Source organism: Medicago sativa, chromosome 2 (assembly GCF_051527215.1).
Source record: "Medicago sativa cultivar Bolivia chromosome 2, Bolivia_mono, whole genome shotgun sequence".
Classification (NCBI taxonomy): Eukaryota; Viridiplantae; Streptophyta; class Magnoliopsida; order Fabales; family Fabaceae; genus Medicago; species Medicago sativa.
Genome location: NC_140750.1, coordinates 2,526,635 through 2,545,892, shown reverse-complemented (window position 1 = coordinate 2,545,892; position 19,258 = coordinate 2,526,635). Strand labels below are relative to the sequence as shown.

Sequence of the window (19,258 nt, the reverse complement as noted above, 5' to 3'; positions counted from 1 at the left end):
AGCTCTAACTCAAACAGAAATGTTGTACAAGTATATTTACCTTGTTGTCGCTATTATTATTTCTTATAGTGAAAAAATGACCCAAGAATTGAAATTTAACTAAAAAATAATTCCATACAAGTATATTTACCTTGTCGTTTGTTAAACTTCTATTTATACGTGAAAGGTCATAGGATTAATTCTTATAAACCTATTTTCGTTAAGCCTTTTTTTGCCTTGTTTCTTGTATGCGAGCTTTTTTTTTTTTTTAGCTAGTTGAGCTACCAAACTCCCTCGATGAGAGCTACTTTCATTGAAAAAAGTGATCACAAAATAGCAAAACGACTCTTCTAAGAATCGAACATGGTTAGACTCACTTTCAAAAAGCTTTTTACCACCAAACCACAACTGTTCTCCAAGATCAATATGGAAAAGAACTTCGTTGTTTTTGGTAAACATTGATATAATTAGTCTAACAAATATTTCCTCTAAAATAAATACCAACAATGCCTAACCTCACTTTTATCATCGCTGCGGACACTTGTGTCTCACTCACTCTCACAATTCTATGCCAATATAATATATCCACTGCTCAAGAATCTAATGTTTGTCCAAAGCATTGTTCATTCAAAAAAAAAAAAAAAACTGTTCGTCAAATGTTTAGCAAATGTTCCTCTTAGATACGACACTGTTTAGCTTGTTTTCCGGTTCTGAGGTCTTGTACAGGGTCGTCAATTTTAATAAAAAATTGTTCATTCAAAAAAAAAAAAAAACCGATGCTTTGTTGAACATTTGAATGAATGAAGCATCAAGAAAAGATAACTAGAGTGAAAGAATCTTAATGTTTAAGTACTGGCATGAATTGCTTGAAACTCATTTGGTGTCACACTTTGTTTCCTTTCACAACTCTGTTAGTTGTGTTGCGATGCAATATAGATGATATAGGTCTTGGAGCTCCTGTTATTGTATCAATTGCTCTCACACAAATGAACCCTGGAAACATTAAATAACATTACATATTATGTTCTTACCATCAAGTAAAATTTATGCATTAATCGATTGATAATATATTGTTTTCTTACCTTTGCAAAAGAAGTCTCTAATTTCTTCCATTGACAAACCTGCATTGGTATTTGATAGAATAGTTATTACTATTTACACTATCATAAAGTCCAACTATTCTCGCCGTTTCTTTTTAATATTGGTTTTTAGAATTTTTTTTTAAGAAAATGCCCAAGAGTCCTCAAATTTTAAAAGTTAAGAAAATGTTACGTTTAAATTTTAATACAAAATTTTCTCTTTCAATAGAAAAGTAGAACTGTAAATAATGAACCGGACTTATGGATCGGTCCATTAGCTCATATATTTGGTCAAGTCGAGTCTCAAAAAAGTTAATCTAAATACAATCGAACTTTTTTGAATTAACTCGTTTGACCGCTCTACATCTACCTTGTTAACAAGATCCCATTTTATTACTACTTATCTATTATTACTATTTTCAAAGTTCAGAGTGACAATCTTGTTTTGTCAAAAGTACATCTAACTATTTACTGCATAGAGAAAAATAAAACAAATTAAAATAATATCAAACAGTAAAAGGCATCACTTGAAAAAGAAAAGAAAAAACAGTTTTTATCAAAAATAACAAAGTTCATTAATGGATGAAACTGAGGTGCATTTTCTTAAGTGTTTTTCGTATGGTTCTTAACTAAATTAATCATGATGTCCTCAAATCTATATTATTCTCAAAGTTTGTTATAACAAAAAAAAAAGCATTTTTAGTTAAGAATTATAAGAAAAACACCTAAGAAAATACATGTAAATTTTTTTTCCCATCATTAATTTCCTTATGTACTCCAAAGTGTATCATGTTCATTTACCTCTCGTTATTGTTGATGTCCCAGTACCAAAATACGTTATTCGTTTCTCTAGATTCCATATCCATTTTCGAGGAACATTAATTGGTTGTATCATTGAAGCATAATCAGCAAAAACCTAAATAAAATAAAATAAAGATATTACAGTAAGTATCTTTCAAGACATTATGTACTTTGTGAGCCAAACATGCAAAAATAGTTATATTTATTCACCTCATTAACTTGAAAGTATGTTCCATTCAGAGGGAAACACGCTTTCATTGCAGTTCGGCATGGTATCTGTTTCATAAAATGTTGAATCTATCAACCCTCTTATTTGTAAAAATACGGTGTTCAAAACTAGTAGTGTTATACTTTAACTTACCAGAAGTGTTCCAAGAACTGTTTCAGTCTGACTACTTTCTTCCTCATGCAAGTCAGTCTTGCTTGATTCGTCCGAGCTTTCTAATTCATCTTTTTAAGAATACACAAAACATAGGTATTTTTGTTTAATACGTTCTTCAAACAAAGAACAACTTTCTTTTAAGTAATACCCCTACAATATGTACTATATAATCTCTTCATCCCTAATCTTTTATAAACAAAATTTGTGTGTGATATGGAGGTGCAGACAGAAAAGAAACAAAAGGAGAATTCAAGACTGAGTAATGAGAATGAAAGTAAAATTACCCGGCCCAAAAGAGACAAAAGGCCTCCAGTGTGGTCACGTGACTATGTGGGAGTCACAACAGTCACTAAGTAAATCAAATTGTCATTGTTTATCTTTAGGCTCCTAGAAAGAGTTTGTTATTTTTATTTGAAGGATCCTTTGACATGTGTCAAGATCTGATAGTCTAGGATAGGGTTTTGACTCTATAAAGCCTATTTGCTGTATTGGATGAGAACAATGAAAAATTAATCAAAATATCTCTTCTCTTTTATTTCTGGAGTTGGTACTGCTCGAAAGTACACCTTTTCCCTATCCTTTCACTATCATTGGTGCTTTCACTGTGTACCATGGCCCCCCGCTCTGACGTCAAATCTGAACAAATTGCAGAAGATGTTCCCTCACAAATTAAAGAATTACAGACAAGCATTGCTTTTGTTGCCAAACAGCAAACCGATTTCCAAGAACTTCTCACAACCCAACTACCCCTTCTCATCAAAGAACAACTCCAAAACCACACCAACTCTCAAAACGGTTCCGCCTTTAACCGACCCGACCCGCAAAACACACTCAGATTACCCAAAATTACCCTTACGCCCTTCGACGGAAAAGATCCGTTGGACTGGATCTTCAAGGCGGAGTCATATTTCGAACTCACCGACACACCGCCGGCCCGCCGTCTCATCCTCATTCCGTTCTTCCTTCAAGGCCCAGCTCTGAGTTGGTTCAAATGGCTTCATTCCAACCACCTCCTCACTACTTGGCCGGAGTTCCTTCATGCCCTTGAAGTGCGGTTTGGTCCTTCATCCTTTGCCAACCATGAAGCCTCCCTCTACAAGCTTCATCAAACTGGATCTGTCATGGAGTATCAACAGCAGTTTGAAAATCTCTCTAATAGGGTCACCGGTCTCTCACCAACTTCCCTCCTCAACTGTTTCCTCTCCGGTCTCCGAAAGGAAATCCACCATGAACTCACCATACTCAAACCCTCATCTCTTACCCAAGCCATAGATCTGGCCAAATTGATCGAATCCAAGAACCTAGCCACTAAATACCCTTTTAACAAACCCAACAAACCCCCACCCACTGCTCAACCATCCGTTCTCGGAGCACCGCCGTCTGTTCCGGTTCGGCGAATCACACTGGCTGAACAGCTAGAACGCAGATCCAAGGGATTGTGTTTCTACTGTGATGAGAAGTTCCACACAGGGCATCGTTGTGCTAAGAAGCAATTCTTGCTATTACTCATGGATGATTTGGAAGAAGAAGTGAGCTCACCGGAAGAACATACAGAACCAATGGCAGGCGAATCTTCACCATTGCAACTTCCAGCCCCACCACCGGAAACAGTCTTGCCAGCGTCAGCAGAGCATTTCCAGTTGTCTCAGGCCGCGCTCATGGGCCCTCCTTCGCCTCGTACACTTCGAGTTCAGGGTCGTATTGGTGAATTGGAGGTTACGATTTTGATTGATTCAGGGAGTTCACACAACATCATGCAACCAAGAGTTGCAGAATTTCTCAAATTACCAATGGTTGCAATTACTCCTTTCTCTGTGGTAGTAGGAAATGGCTCATCCATCACTTGCAACGGATTTTGTTCCGATGTACCAGTGAATCTGTCCAACCAAGTTTTTCACATACCATTTTTTATCTTACCAATTCATGGAGCTGATTTGGTACTCGGGGTACAGTGGCTACAAACCCTTGGTGCATTTTTGTCAGATTATTCCATTCCATCTATTCAGTTTACCTATAATCGTCAACCAATTACACTGACAGGCAACACAAACACTCAGCCAGCCATGTCTACATTTTCTCAGTATTGCCGTTTTGTATTCACCGACGCAATTGCATCTGTTCACACCCTATCGGTATCTCAGATTGATGAGCCTCCTGCCATCTCCCCACATAACCCTGACATTACCTCCATCATAACCAAGTTCAGCTCTGTGTTTGCCACACCTCAAAGTTTACCACCTAACCGTACCCTTAATCATCACATTCACCTCTTTCCTGAAGCCAAGCCGGTCAATGTTCGACCCTATCGTTATCCCCAATTTCAGAAGGAGATAATGACTAAGATGATCCAGGAAATGTTAGAAAATGGGATCATTCGACCAAGCACCAGCCCTTTCTCTTCGCCGGTGTTGCTAGTTCGCAAAAAAGATGGATCGTGGCGCTTTTGTGTGGATTATCGAGCTCTTAACGCCATTACCGTCAAGGATCGCTTTCCTATCCCAACGATCGATGAACTTTTAGATGAGCTCCATGGAGCCAAGGTTTTCTCCAAGCTGGACTTGCGCTCGGGGTATCATCAAGTTAGAATATCTCCGGAAGATTGTTTCAAAACAGCGTTTAGGACGGTGGATGGTCACTTTGAGTTCCTTGTAATGCCGTTTGGGTTATCTAATGCTCCATCGACCTTCCAAGCAACTATGAATGATGTTTTCCGGGATTTTTTACGCAAATCAGTGCTGGTGTTCTTTGACGACATATTGGTCTTTAGCCCATCATGGGAGGCACATCTAGAACACTTACAGCAAGTTCTGCAAATCTTGGAACAACACCAATTATTTGCAAAACTTTCCAAATGTGAGTTTGCGGTGACGAGCATCTCCTATTTGGGCCATATTATCTCTGACCTGGGAGTAGCTGCTGACCCAGAAAAGTTACAAGCAATACAGTCCTGGCCGCCTCCACATAATCTCACCACCCTACGTGGCTTCTTGGGACTCACGGGATTCTATCGGCGTTTTGTCCGTCACTATGCTACAATAGCTGACCCTTTGACTTCATTGCTAAAAAAGAATTCTTTCTGCTGGACTACTGAAGCACAAGGAGCATTTGAGGCCCTTAAGGCTGCTATGAGTTCACTACCTGTGTTGGGGATTCCTGATTTTGATCAGCCTTTTGATGTTACAACAGATGCTTCTGGCACAGCTGTGGGCGCTGTCCTGTCCCAACAGAAGCATCCCATTGCTTTTTTCAGCCGCAAACTGTGCCCTCGGATGCGCGCAGCTTCAGCTTACGAGCGTGAAATGTTTGCGGTCACGGCTGCTGTAAAGAAATGGCGTCATTATCTCTTGGGTCGTCATTTTCGTATCTTCACGGATCACCGCAGTTTGAAAGAATTACTTACACAAACAATTCAAACACCGGCCCAACACAAGTGGCTCACAAAATTGTTGGGGTTTGACTATGAAATTGTGTATACGCCTGTCAATACTAATGTGGTGGCTGACGCTCTATCCAGGGTGGAAACACCTCCAATCTCATCATTTGGTGCAATTTCTAGCAACCAACCATTAATGTTGGACCAATTACGAGATTTTTACACTTCTGATGTGATTGGCCAAAAGTTGACACGTAAATTTGACTCCCCTGCTGCAGATTCACCATTCAGCTTCCAGCAAGGTTTGCTTCTATATAAAGGGCGTCTGTTTATTCCTGCTGAAACACTTCTGCGTCCTCAGTTGCTGCGTGAATTCCACACTTCACCAATAGGTGGTCACTCAGGGATCAAAGCCACTCTAGCACGTCTGTCTGCTGCTTTTTCGTGGCCCCATATGACCCAGGATGTCAAGAATTGGGTACGGGAATGTTCAGTTTGTCAACAACACAAATACTCCACCCAACGTCCTTAAGGTTTGCTAAACCCACTGCCAATTCCCTCTCAAGTCTGGGAGGATATTGCTATGGATTTTATCACCAAGCTACCTCTTACTCATGGAAAGTCCACTATATGGGTCATTGTTGATCGTCTCACAAAGTATGCCCACTTTGTAGCCTTACCTGCTCACTTTTCTGCAGTCACTTTAGCTCCGGTGTTTATGTCCGAAATTTATCGCTTACATGGAATGCCTAAGACCATTGTTAGTGACAGGGATCGCATTTTTGTGAGTCGTTTTTGGCAGGAATTGTTCAAGCTCAATGGCACTACGCTTTGTTTCTCTAGCGCATATCACCCACAGTCCGATGGTCAAACAGAAGTGACGAACAGAATCCTACAAACATTCCTTCGCTGTTTTGTTAGTGATACCCCCAAACTATGGGTTACTATGCTTCCATTGGCTGAGCTTTGGTACAACTCTTCCTATCAGTCAGCTATCAAAATGACCCCGTTTGAAGCTCTTTACGGCAGACCTCCACCCAACATAAGAGCTTATGTGCCTGGCTCTACTGCAGTGGCTACTTTGGATGAAGCCCTCACTCATCGCCATCAGGTGTTGACTGTTCTTAAGATGAATCTGGAAAAAGCACAGTTAAGGATGCGTTCCCAAGCCAACAGTGGTAGGTTGGACAAAGAACTAGAGGTTGGGAGCTGGGTTTGGCTACGTCTTCAGCCTTATAGACAACATACCGTCCGAGGGACACACTACTCAAAGTTTGCCAAACGCTACTTTGGACCTTATCAAATTGCCAGGCGCATTGGACAAGTGGCGTATGAACTGCTTCTTCCTACAGAAGCACGCATTCATCCAGTGTTCCACATTTCGAAACTCAAACCATTCTTCGGTACACCGCCTGCACAAATGCCCCCCATTGATGAATCAGTCACTGGCACTTTGGTGCCCCTTCATCCTGCTACGCTTTTGGGACAGCGCACTCTGCGCACAGCCAAAGGGAATACTTTGCAGGTTTTGGTCCACTGGGAAGGATTGTCTGCTGCTGAAGACACTTGGGAAGACTGGAAGGAGCTGCTGGAGTCATACCCTGACTGCAATCTTGAGGACAAGATTGAACTTGATGGGGTAGGCAATGATATGGAGGTGCAGACAGAAAAGAAACAAAAGGAGAATTCAAGACTGAGTAATGAGAATGAAAGTAAAATTACCCGGCCCAAAAGAGACAAAAGGCCTCCAGTGTGGTCACGTGACTATGTGGGAGTCACAACAGTCACTAAGTAAATCAAATTGTCATTGTTTATCTTTAGGCTCCTAGAAAGAGTTTGTTATTTTTATTTGAAGGATCCTTTGACATGTGTCAAGATCTGATAGTCTAGGATAGGGTTTTGACTCTATAAAGCCTATTTGCTGTATTGGATGAGAACAATGAAAAATTAATCAAAATATCTCTTCTCTTTTATTTCTGGAGTTGGTACTGCTCGAAAGTACACCTTTTCCCTATCCTTTCACTATCAGTGTGTGTGATGAAGGGACAGAGGAAGTACCTGGTAGCCATATAACCAGAAGATAAGGGGAAGGATCATCATGTTCTCGTGGAGGATACTGTAAAAAAAATCGAGAAATATGAATATATATAACTTTCATGTGTATATAACAGTTTACTTCGTGATTATTTTGATACCTACCTCAGTTAGGAGGGGATGATCATCCGTGAGGACATAACTGAATAGATAAAGGAAAAAAAATGCATAAGTCTTGGCATATGAAGTAGTAAGTAATTTATTTAAATTTGAAATATCTTCACCTTGTTAAAACGTATTATAAAATTACACAAAACTATAATTTTAATTCGACAAATATTCCCTAACAATCTGATATAAAGTTTATAGGTTAACAAGTTTGTAGATTATTCTGCATGCATATCAACTATTTACTAAGTACATTTCATCAATACTCTTGTTGACGAGCATGCATATCATTGGAAGATAAGAAAATGCTTATAAGGCTAAAAACTAACTAAGCGTTTCAAGCAGGTTTGTGTAAAAAAAATAATTCATTTTTCAAGCAAGTCAATGGTCATGTAAGAACTCTAGTAATGGCTAACTAATGTTATGGCATCTAACATCAACTTCCCAGTTACCTAAAATTCTAATATCAAACATCTAAAACTTCATTTTCAAGCACATCTACTTAAAGCTCTCGAAGTTGTGAATTGTTTTGATGTCCTTATTGTATAAATTACGATAAGTAGGGGAAGAATTTACAAAATAATAGCATGCATAGTCAATCAACTCTACAAAATTTTAAAATTCAAAGAAAACTATTAAAATAGTTTAAGTCAAAGAAAAAAGTCATACTTTATACTACTTGTACAAAGGAAGAAAGATTTTAATAAACTCTTAGAGTTTGTGTTGGATCTAACTCAATCATACAAAACTGATTTTTAAGATTAGGATTACTGTCAAATATAAACACATGTTCAGACCATATCATCTAATGAGAGACTCTTAACAATATCAAGGAATGTTAACAAGACAATAAAATTGCAAGTGGGTTTGCATGTTAACAGGACAATAAAATTGCAAATAATTTCAGAATAGTGAAAGATCCAAATAAAGAAATAGCATAAGAATATAGGAAAGTGAGAAACTTACACTGTACGTTCAGTTTTCAAGCGGCTAGCATTTTTCATTTTTGACAAACGATTGTTTGTAGCATTTGGATGTAATGCAACTAAAGATGTTGATGCATTCATGTCAAGGTCAAACTCGTCAAAATAATTATCACATATATTTGAAAAGCACGATGATTCTTGACTACTGAGGTTATTAGTGTTGTCATGATCAAGCTCTTTAAAGGAGAGGTCGAGTGTCATCATATCCTCAATGTCTTCATCATTCGCATAATCATATTCATAGTACATCTTTTCATCATCAATCAATTCTGTGCTTTCAAGTTCAGGTGATGCAGGCATCTCAACTATAGGTTCACATTCTTTACTCTTTTCAGTAAATAATGTTGATGTAGAGTTACTCCAACAATCAAAGTATGGGAAAGAATATGCATTGGTATGATCCATTTGGGTCACTATTGATTGATCTGTGGTTGGTTTTGGTGGTAAGGCAAGTTTTGTCCTGCATATATTTATATTAGCACAATTGTATATTGCATAGTCTAATTATACCAAAGCAAATATTAGGGAGTAAATGGAATATCAATGCGTATGTGCATGTGATAATGATAATCTTACAATTGTTAAGTATAGACCATAATATTTTTATATTTTGCTAAACAACATCCAAAATTAGGTTTCAAGAAGTAATTATCCCCATAAAAATATAATAGATACAAATGGGTTGTGGTTGAAGCATGGCTTCAGAGCAAATATCATAATTCTCAAATTTTATTGTTTTGAGATAATAAGATTTATAAATTAGGACATATTACAAACTAAATTTGAGATATTTATAGAGATAAAAAAACTTATTTAACCCTAAGAGTTACAAATTATAACAGATTAAAAAAATTACATATTATAATTAACATGGTGATGCTTTTAGAGACGAAGTTGATGCTTACAATGTTCTGAAAGCTTTTTGTGGTAGGTTTAGACAGTATACAATTTATTCACCAAGACAAATCAATCTTACATTCAACAAAGAACTTTTCAGGAAAACTAAAATTTGTTAATAGATTGGTTTGAATCCATCAATCTTATTATAAAAGTCCAATGAATCACCTCAAATAATAATACACATTTATTTGATAAAATAAAAATATTTTATTTATAAAATTTATTTAATAAAAAAACTAAAATAAAAAGCAAAAAAAATAAAGACATTAAAAGTAAGTTTTAAAATTATCTTAGTATTTTTAATATTAAAATATTATGAGAATGATGTCGTGGTCAACGCTGGAGGACCAATACCTTTTAATATACATATACTACCTACGTCCCTAATTATAGGACCCTTTTGAAAAAATAATGGGAATTAAGATAGTGGATATTTATATTAAATATGTTTGTAATTACTATTGGTTTTACAATTTTATCCTTTAAGAAAGAGGGTTGGTTTATGTTTTCAACATGTTATTTATTGTTGATTGAAGAAAAAGATGTATAATAAATAGGGGCATGTATGTAAAGAAAAAATTAATGTAGTTGGAAATAGCAAAAGGGTCTTATAAAAAGGGACAAAAAAATTTCTCAAAAGAGTCTTATAATTAGGGACGGAGGTAGTACATACATACTAAATTTATGTTATTTGTGCATTTTTATGTTATTTGTGCATTTTGGGCTTAATACAAAAATTGTTTTGGGTCCAGACAAAAAATAAACTATTTTGAGTTGAATGGTTTTGCACCACTTTATTAACCATTATTAATGTAATCATAGATGGGTTTGATGGATTTTATACTGATTGGATGAATTTTTTCTAAAAAAAATAAAAAAATCGTGGATTGTAGAGGATTAATGAATTGTTATGATCCATCGATTATATATTAATTCATTTATATATATATATATATATATATATATATATATATATATATATATATATATATATATATAGTCATGCTAACCAGTGCCCCCGGAGCACTGATTAAGGAAGCCAAAAGAGAAAATTTTAAATAAAAAAGGACACTCTAAGTTTTTAATGCATGAATTACACAACTTTCAATGCAAAATATTACTATATTTGACTCCTTAACCAGTGACTCAGGGTACTGGTTAGTAAGTCCTATGGTGTGTTTGTTTCAGGTTATATTTGTAGATTCCAGGGAATAAAATCATAAAAAATGCATATGCCTATGTTTGTTACAAGTTTACTAAATTTTATTCCCGGGTATAAAATGTTCTTGGGAATAGAAAATTTTTCCCAAAGAAAATGGTGGGAATAAAGTTCCCATGGTGATGGGAATAAAATTATATATGTGTAATTACCTATTATATTCCCTATTTTTAAGGTTCCTTGGAATATTATAATGTTAATCAAACATCTTTTTTCTAAATACCTTGGAATAAAATTCCTATGTTTATATTCCATGGAATGTTATTCCCAGGAATATATTGGACATATTTAGTGAGTATGACTATGTTATGTGAGAATGATTAGAATATTTATTAGCCTTTAGATTTGAATAAACGGTTAATAAATTATGAGAATGACTATGTTATGCATTACGCTATTGATATTCCCTCCAACATCAAGCCATATTCTTATTTTTACCCATATTCTTCAAATTTAATAAATAAATTCAACACATACCTTGCAAGAGAACTTGCGTAATATTTACACTTGTCCTTCATTGGACAAGCATTGCAATTTGGGTTTCTCTTCGTGCAAAAAACCTGCAAAATGTTTTAAAATGATTTTGATTTTCTTAATGGTAAGGTAAAAATAAATTATTTTGAAAGTTTATATGTACCTTTCCAAAGGTTATCAACTGATAATGCAATTCATACCTATACAAGGTAACGTATCATATGGGTAAGATATATGACAAAATACAAAAACTTAAATACATTAAAAAATATTTGATAATTACAATGTATGATGATCAAGTTTGCATAATCTTGGCCACAAATATTGTTGAATTTTGATTGGATCTGGAAATCTGTTGCAAAACAAAACATTGTAATTAATGAATAGTGATAAAATAAAGTAGTGTAAAATTAAAAAACTTTGAGAGACTTACTGCTCTAAATTATGTATTTGAATTGATTCGGGCAAGGGTTGTAGGGGAACCCATCCCAATCGTACAACAATCCGTCCAACATTTACATCCACCTTTCAAAAGTGACATTTAATAAGTAAAAAACATGTTTTTCTAACAAAAATAGCTTCATCCATAAAAACAAGAATTTGTGTCTTCGTATTCTTACCGGAAAAGAAATATGTTGAAGTGTTAAAAGCCTTAAACATTCCACACTTTTCAAACCCAATCCAAATATGTTCAAAAGATATTCCCTATAACATGAACATTTGGGTGATTAGAAAAACTCATGTTGACGCCTAATATAGGCAAACTATACAAAAAAAAAAAGTTGAAAATGGACATAGATGTTTAGACTTACTTTGCTTCCTTTGGTGGAATATCTTTCAGCCATTCTAAATCTGTGGTTCCATGGTGTTTCAAGAACTTGTTCAGTGCAAGCTACAAATATACAATGTACAAATTATAATTACCTCAATAACAATGTGTCAAAAGTTAAATATTATTGACTACAAACTATATATTTTGTACCTGTATTTTTTTAGCAATAATATTATGTTGACCACGCATTTTAATAGCTTCAGCAACTTCACCAACCTTGGCATTTCTTACTGCTTCCCAATCAATAGAATCCACATGATCAATGTGTCGATCACTTCTAGTGTGGATTTTTCTTAGTGCCTCCCAATGTTGCCTTTTCTTTTTCAGTATCATCCTATTTTCCTCCTGCTTCTTACTTTTTTTTGTATTATGTGTTTGTTCCTTATTTCTAGAAGAATTTGAGTTTCTCTCTATGGAACATGAACTATTTTGAGTTTCTTTGTTAACAACTTTGGAAGATTCATTGACTTTCTGAGCTTCGTTAACAACTTTGGAAGATCCATTGGCTTTCTGAGCTTCTGTTTCTTCAACTTTTTTATCATTCATTTTCTCATCAGATTTAGGATCTGAAAACATCATGTTGTTGCTTTGTTCACAGCTAACTGATTTGACAGGGAATCTCGCAGCAAGTGACATAAATGCAGAGCTTTTGAAACGAGAATGAGTATTATTATTCAACACAAAAAAAAAATTGGATAAATTAATTAATTATTTATTTAACACTACCTTGACAAATGGTCAGAAACATTTTGAGTTAAGAAAACTCCACCTATAGAATCCAATACTGAGCCTTTCCATGGTAAGAATCGTCTGTCACCTACGAAGTTTATTAATCTAATTATAATCACAACTTTTAAAAATCAACAATGATTTGACATTTGGTACATGCATTTTAAAATTATTTTGACCCAACAGAAGAACTTATTACTAGAAATTAACACTTAAAATATATTCATATTTAATCAAAAAGCCTCAATCAAAAAGCCATGATATCTATGTTGAGCAAAAGATTTAATATTAGGCTATCAATGACTCATGATCTGCAATTGGTTCATAAATAATGCAATAAATGAAAAGGTCTTGCTAATTTATGTCGAAACTAAATGTAAAAATTTAATCTTGAAAATTGTACATTCATAATTTAAAAAGTTTAAAACTTATCTTTTCAATGCAAATTTATTTTTTAATTCTATTTTTAAAATCCTTATCTTGTATACCCTAAGGGCATAAGGTAGCATTTTAAAGGACTCACATTAACATATTAATGAGAACGTGTAAGCATCATTAATTATAAAAAATAATAGTAATCGATATGGAAATATGTATAGCATACAATGTCGAAATACAAGACTCCAAATTAAGGGTTGTCTAAAAAAAAATCTAATATAAAATTTCACAATTATTCAATTGTCTATTCATGGGTCATGCTAAAACAAAGGATGGTTTCTTTTAATTTGAACATAAATTAAAGATGACTCAAATTATGGAAACTTCCCAACATTAATAATGGAATATGATATCAATAGTGATGAAAATATACCTTGAACAGTATGCACTCGAGCTAAAAATGATTCAACCGCTTCATGATAGGCTTCTCTTATCTCCTCCCAATACCTCCTCTTATGTTCATCTTTCTCATCATGTCTGCTTTCAGCAACGAGCAAATTCCATACTCGTAATGTCTCTTCGTCAAACTCTACGTTGACTTTTAACAATGGCCGTTCATAAAGAACTAATGTCCCTGAATTTTTATGAACATTTCTCTTATTTTCCTTTCCATGTATTTTTTTATTCGAGGAAATAATCTTCTTGATTATAGTTTTCATTTTTCGGCTGATTGTAGAATTTCCTTCTACGTAGAAATCTTTCCAACATTTCCTCTTCCTAATAAAAGTTTTTGATCTATTACCCTTTGAAAAAGGGTTCAAGAGTTTTACCAAATTTATTCTTTCTCTTTTGACTCTTTTCCTCTTACACATTATTGGAAAATTTCCTCCAATTCTTCTATTCTCAACTAGACATAAAGATGACAATGAAGTCATTTTTTGGTAACTTTGTAGTGAATTGTATTCGAGAGCAGATACATTAGTTATGGTTGAACTCTCAAATCCACCCTGCTCAATCTTTGTATTGTTGAAATTTTCCAAAAATGGTAGAGAGATGGAATCTCCATCATCAACAAATAATGGTCGTTGACACTCAGGAGTCTTGGCACTCTTCTTTCTAACATAACTTTTCCTCTGCTTTGGAGTTACAGGTTTGGGAGTGTTACTACTTTCGGAAAATTTCTTTGGTATCTTGGGAAATTGAGAAACCACTTTAGGCCGATATATCTTCCTTTTAGCTCTTTTTTGCATCTCGCCGTTAACTTCCTTTTGGATACGCTTCCTTTTATTTGACGACAACGGTTGACACAAATCAACATCTTCATCTGTATAGTCATAAAGGGTTTAGAGTATTGACTTAATTATTTAAATTATAAACAAGCACATTCCGAAACAAAAACTAATTTTTTTTTTATTATCAATATTACAATTTAACGGAGATTAAAATTGTTTAGTATTATTTATGTATAAATTATAGACAAGTGCTACTTAGCCATGGTTAATTGTGATTAGCTGCTATTAATTTGTAAATATGTAGAGTTTCAAACTATAGCTACAAACATATAAGAATAAAAGAAACATTGTATATTCCTTGAGTAGATAAGAAGGAGTGTGAAGGTTTTAATATAACACATTTCTCCTATTGTGTTCAATATTTGAATATATGTTTTGGTATCTCAAGGAGAAAGTTCGATTGGTGAGTTGAGATACATGTTTTTAAAAGTCTATGGTTCAAATTAGAAACTAATGTAAACACTAGTTTACTACTTTTTTGGTAAACTAAGGTAGTCTACGCACCGCAAAGAATAATCTTTTGAAATGAGTGAGATTCATTTAAGGGGTTGATCTATTCTAATATATGTTTTTCTATACACATCAGTCGGAGATCAAACCCTTTACTAACATAGTCAGGGTCCAAAATTAGGGATCCTAAAAAAAATCCTACCCAATTTCACAAATATATATATATATATATATATATATATATATATATATATATATATATATATATATGTGTGTGTGTGTGTGTGTGTGTGTGTGGGCGCGCACGCGCATATATAAATTCATAAATATTCATATAAAAGAATATAATTATGTGGAGAAAAAAATTCTTCAAATTGCACCCAAAATTCTTAATAAAACTCAAACTTATGATTATAAAATTCATAGCATATAATGTCATGCAAATGTCATAGACACAAACAACTAAAAATTCAAAATAAGCAAATTCAAAACACAGGGTTTTAATCATAATCATAAGTCACTCAAGTATAGACATTTCAAGCTTTAGTTCTAGAAGAGAAAAAAAAACTGAACCAAATCCAACTGAACCACAAAAAGGATTCAAAAAAATTGAACCACGCTGCAATTGTTTCACCTGGACCATACTGAACTGGTTTTAAGGTTCAGTTTACTATGATTTGTATTTTGTTCAAAATTCAAACACTAATTGCAAATTATGACCGTCGAAATTGATTCACTTCGAAGTACCGTAGGAATTCACCACTAGAAAGAACATGTAAAAGTTAATGTTGTTGTGAAAAATTCATTGGATCTTGTTCTAAAGACTCCATGACATAGTAATTGCAAAATGAATTGAAGCAAAACATGTCCCATTAAGTGATTAGTGTATGCTAACCATGACATATAATAATTGTAATAACATATGACAGCATTAAAACATGGTTCAAATTTTTTTTTTTTGACATCAAAATATATTAAAAGAGAGAACAATCCACAAAGCTAGTGGAAGGAACTCGAAAATACAAGGGTCAGAAAGGCATCCCCACAAAAGCATCAACAGTAACATCCACGAACCTAAGCTAGCTATACCACAACAGGCAGAACTAAGGCGACACAATTTTTAAATTCAGTTTATGGTTCAGTTTGATTACTCTAAGCCTCAAACATCCTTTCTGAAAAATTGAAAATGGTAGAAAGATCTATGGAGGAGAAAAGTTACCTTGAGACAAAACGTTATAAGGCATCTGAACTTCATCGTTAAACAAAATGTCACAGCTACTCATTTTGTGTACATCACCAGAATTGTTTTCTACATCAAAATTGTAACTTGTTAGACCAAGAGAGATAGAGAAATTGTTATTGAATGGTGTCAACATAGAATTAGGGTTTGCGGAATAGAGTTGTTGTGAAATAGGTTAAGTCTTTTGTTTAGATGGATAAGAGTGACACTCTGACTGGAATTACCAACAAAAAAAAATAAATTTAACATTTACATGGTTGATTTAATAATCCCAAGAATATGGGAAAGGAAATAATAATCCCTAAGAATATGGGAAAGGAAATCAGAAATGGAAATAATTTTAAAGGTGATTGTAGGGAGAATATATTCGGCAAGAGAAAAACAAGGAGGCAGTTATATTTTTTCTCAAAATGCTCAATTTTTATGGAGAGTAACAAACCCTATGCGGCACCCAAAAACTATGACTAAAAATAAAAAATTCAGATTTTTTTGCACTAGTTATGCATAAACAACAGGGTTTGTTTGCACCTTTGATTACGATGCCAATCAATTCTCACAAAAGGGTATCAAGATTTTTTAAGTTTATAAAAAGTAGATGAATGTTACGAGTTTGCTTTGCATGAAACAGATACAAAGAAAGAATCATGCACAACACTTGACGATAACAAAAACTAGACCCTCGTTTTGGTTCTTAGGTAAAGCCTCTCAAATAAAACAAAAAAATAGGATCCCTTTGCAAACTTGCCTTGGCTTGCCGTGTTTAATTCAAAAAAGGTCTTGTTTCAAACAAAATTCAAAACATGATGTAGTTCTTGTTCCAAACGAGAGCAGAAGTGCAAAACAAAGCATACGTGTGAGCATAGGGAGGAAATAGTTACCTTGAGACAACATGTCGAGCATCTGAACTTTATCGTTGAACAAGTCGTCAAAGATCATAGCACTAAAATTGTTTTCTTCAGTATCCTCTATGTAACTGGAACCAGTGAGAATAAGAGGAGTTGTCATTTCGTCCAGAAAAGGTTAGTGTGAAATAGGGTTTAGTTATTTTTATATATATTTTAAAACCCTTGGGTTGAAGTTACCAAAAGGGCAAGAGTATATGTGATCGATCCACTACTGAAATTAGCTTTTTTAGGTAGAAATTAGCCCAAAAGGGCAATATATTTTCTTTGAAGAAACATAGGCAAAATGTTTTGGAATGCAACGGTGATGATGCGTGTGAATTGGGAAGTCTATTTATATATATGCATTTTAATAGAAACAATGTCAATAAGATAAGTTTCTGCAATCAATCACCAAGGTTCAATCTTAAATGTTGATGGCAGCTGCTCAGGATCCCCAACCCGTGCGGGCTTTGGCGGTCTCCTCCGTAATAGTGCAGGTTTTTATCTATCAGGCTTTTCAGGTTTCATTCCTAACTCTACTGATATCCTCTTGGCATAACTCACAGCTATTTACCATGGGTTGAGTACGGCTATTGAAATGGGCGTGGATGATTTGATATGCTATTCTGACTCTCTCCTATCCATCAATTTCATCTTTGTTAACACGCCGCGGTTTCATATCTATGTTGTGTTAATTCAAGATATTAAAGACATGTTAGACAGCCGTAATCAGCATACTCTAAGAGAGGGAAACCAGTGTGTTGACTACCTGGCTAAACTTGGAGCTTCCTCAGATGTGGAGATCATCACCCACTCCTCGCCTCCGGTCGACCTCCTTCCCTTGCTAAGGATCGACGCGTCGGGAATTTTCTTTACTAGGCCCTAGTGTTCTTTTCTTTTCTTTTTTTTCCTGCTCTTTTTGTTCGTTTCTTTAGCCTTGTAACCAAAAAAAAAATCAGTAACCAACAAAAAAAAAAGTTAAGTTTCTGCACTAATGTTGCAAATGTAGGCGGACAGCATGCCATTGATTTTCCACTTGCAATTCATTAAAAAATCATTCCCGTAAGGGTGTTTGTTTCAAGTTTAAAAATGACATTATTGGGAACTATTATACCCATGTTTGTTATAAGCTTGAGAAAAAAAATTCCCAGATATAAATGCTCTTGGAAATGAAGTAACTTCCCATAACTTTTATTATTCCCATGAATTTATACCCATAAAATCCTACATATTTTTTTTTATAGAAATGTTAGGGTTACACCCTCTAACACACTCTTCTAATTAACACACACCAATCACAATTAGCCACATCATTTACACTTTTATTTTATTGACCTAATAATCGGTTGTATTGGTTACTAAAAAAAACTAGTACATTTTTTTTCTTTTCTTTCTCATCGTCTTCCTCCCGACTTTATTTTTGTTCGCCGGTTCTCTCCAATGACTTGTCCATTTCTTCATTTGAATATTTATTATTTTAATTTTAGGCTTAAATATGTAAATTGTTCCTGTAATTTGGCGTGTTTTTTGCTTTTCGTCCCTATATCTTTTTTTTCTTTCAAAATCGTCCCTGAAAGTTGTTAACGTTTTGCTTTTCGTTCCTCTCGTTAGCTTCTGTTACAAAAATATACATGTGGCTAACAGAGGATGACGTGGCAATGGTTGACGTGACAAACTGGATTATGAGTCACACAGGATGAGGGACCAAAACCAAAAAACAAAATCCGTAGAGGGACCAACACCAAAAAAAGAGAAGTCGGAAAATTTAATTTTAAAAATAACAATTCTTCCATCTTCTTCTTCCCTCATCATCTTCTCCATCATCATCCTCATTTTCATAATCTTGCCCAGAAAAATTAAAACTCAAAATCATTAAAAAAAAAACTTCAAAATCAAATTACAAAACAAAAAAAAAAATCCAAAAATCTTCATAATTTTGTTCTCCTTTTCTTCATCTTCTACCCTCCATTTCGTCTTCTGCTTAATCTTCATATGAACTTCATACCATAATCATGATTTTTTTTTTATTTTGAAGTTTTTGTCAATTGCACTGCTGCT

At 34.4% G+C, this 19,258-nt stretch overlaps 1 protein-coding gene across 2 annotated transcripts; it reads right to left on the bottom strand.

Annotated features, from left to right (window-relative positions):
- Positions 1 to 636: 636 nt before the first annotated feature.
- On the bottom strand, positions 637 to 14,654 carry LOC146943584 (DNA glycosylase/AP lyase ROS1-like). 2 transcript variants are annotated; one of them, XM_085741861.1, is made up of 17 exons: positions 13,768 to 14,654; positions 12,954 to 13,044; positions 12,378 to 12,873; positions 12,208 to 12,287; positions 12,016 to 12,100; positions 11,829 to 11,920; positions 11,679 to 11,747; positions 11,559 to 11,595; positions 11,399 to 11,481; positions 8,783 to 9,262; positions 7,814 to 7,850; positions 7,673 to 7,730; positions 2,221 to 2,309; positions 2,070 to 2,135; positions 1,860 to 1,974; positions 1,062 to 1,100; positions 637 to 972 (listed from the first exon to the last, which is right to left on the bottom strand). In XM_085741861.1, exons 1-17 carry the CDS (start codon positions 14,582 to 14,584, stop codon positions 863 to 865), a joined length of 2,844 nt encoding a protein of 947 aa, XP_085597987.1. In that variant the 5' UTR covers positions 14,585 to 14,654; the 3' UTR covers positions 637 to 862. The 2 variants fall into 2 exon arrangements, with proteins under 2 accessions (XP_085597987.1, XP_085597988.1); XM_085741862.1 differs by lacking the exons at positions 637 to 972; positions 1,062 to 1,100 and having other exon boundaries at positions 1,852 to 1,974.
- Positions 14,655 to 19,258: the final 4,604 nt, after the last annotated feature.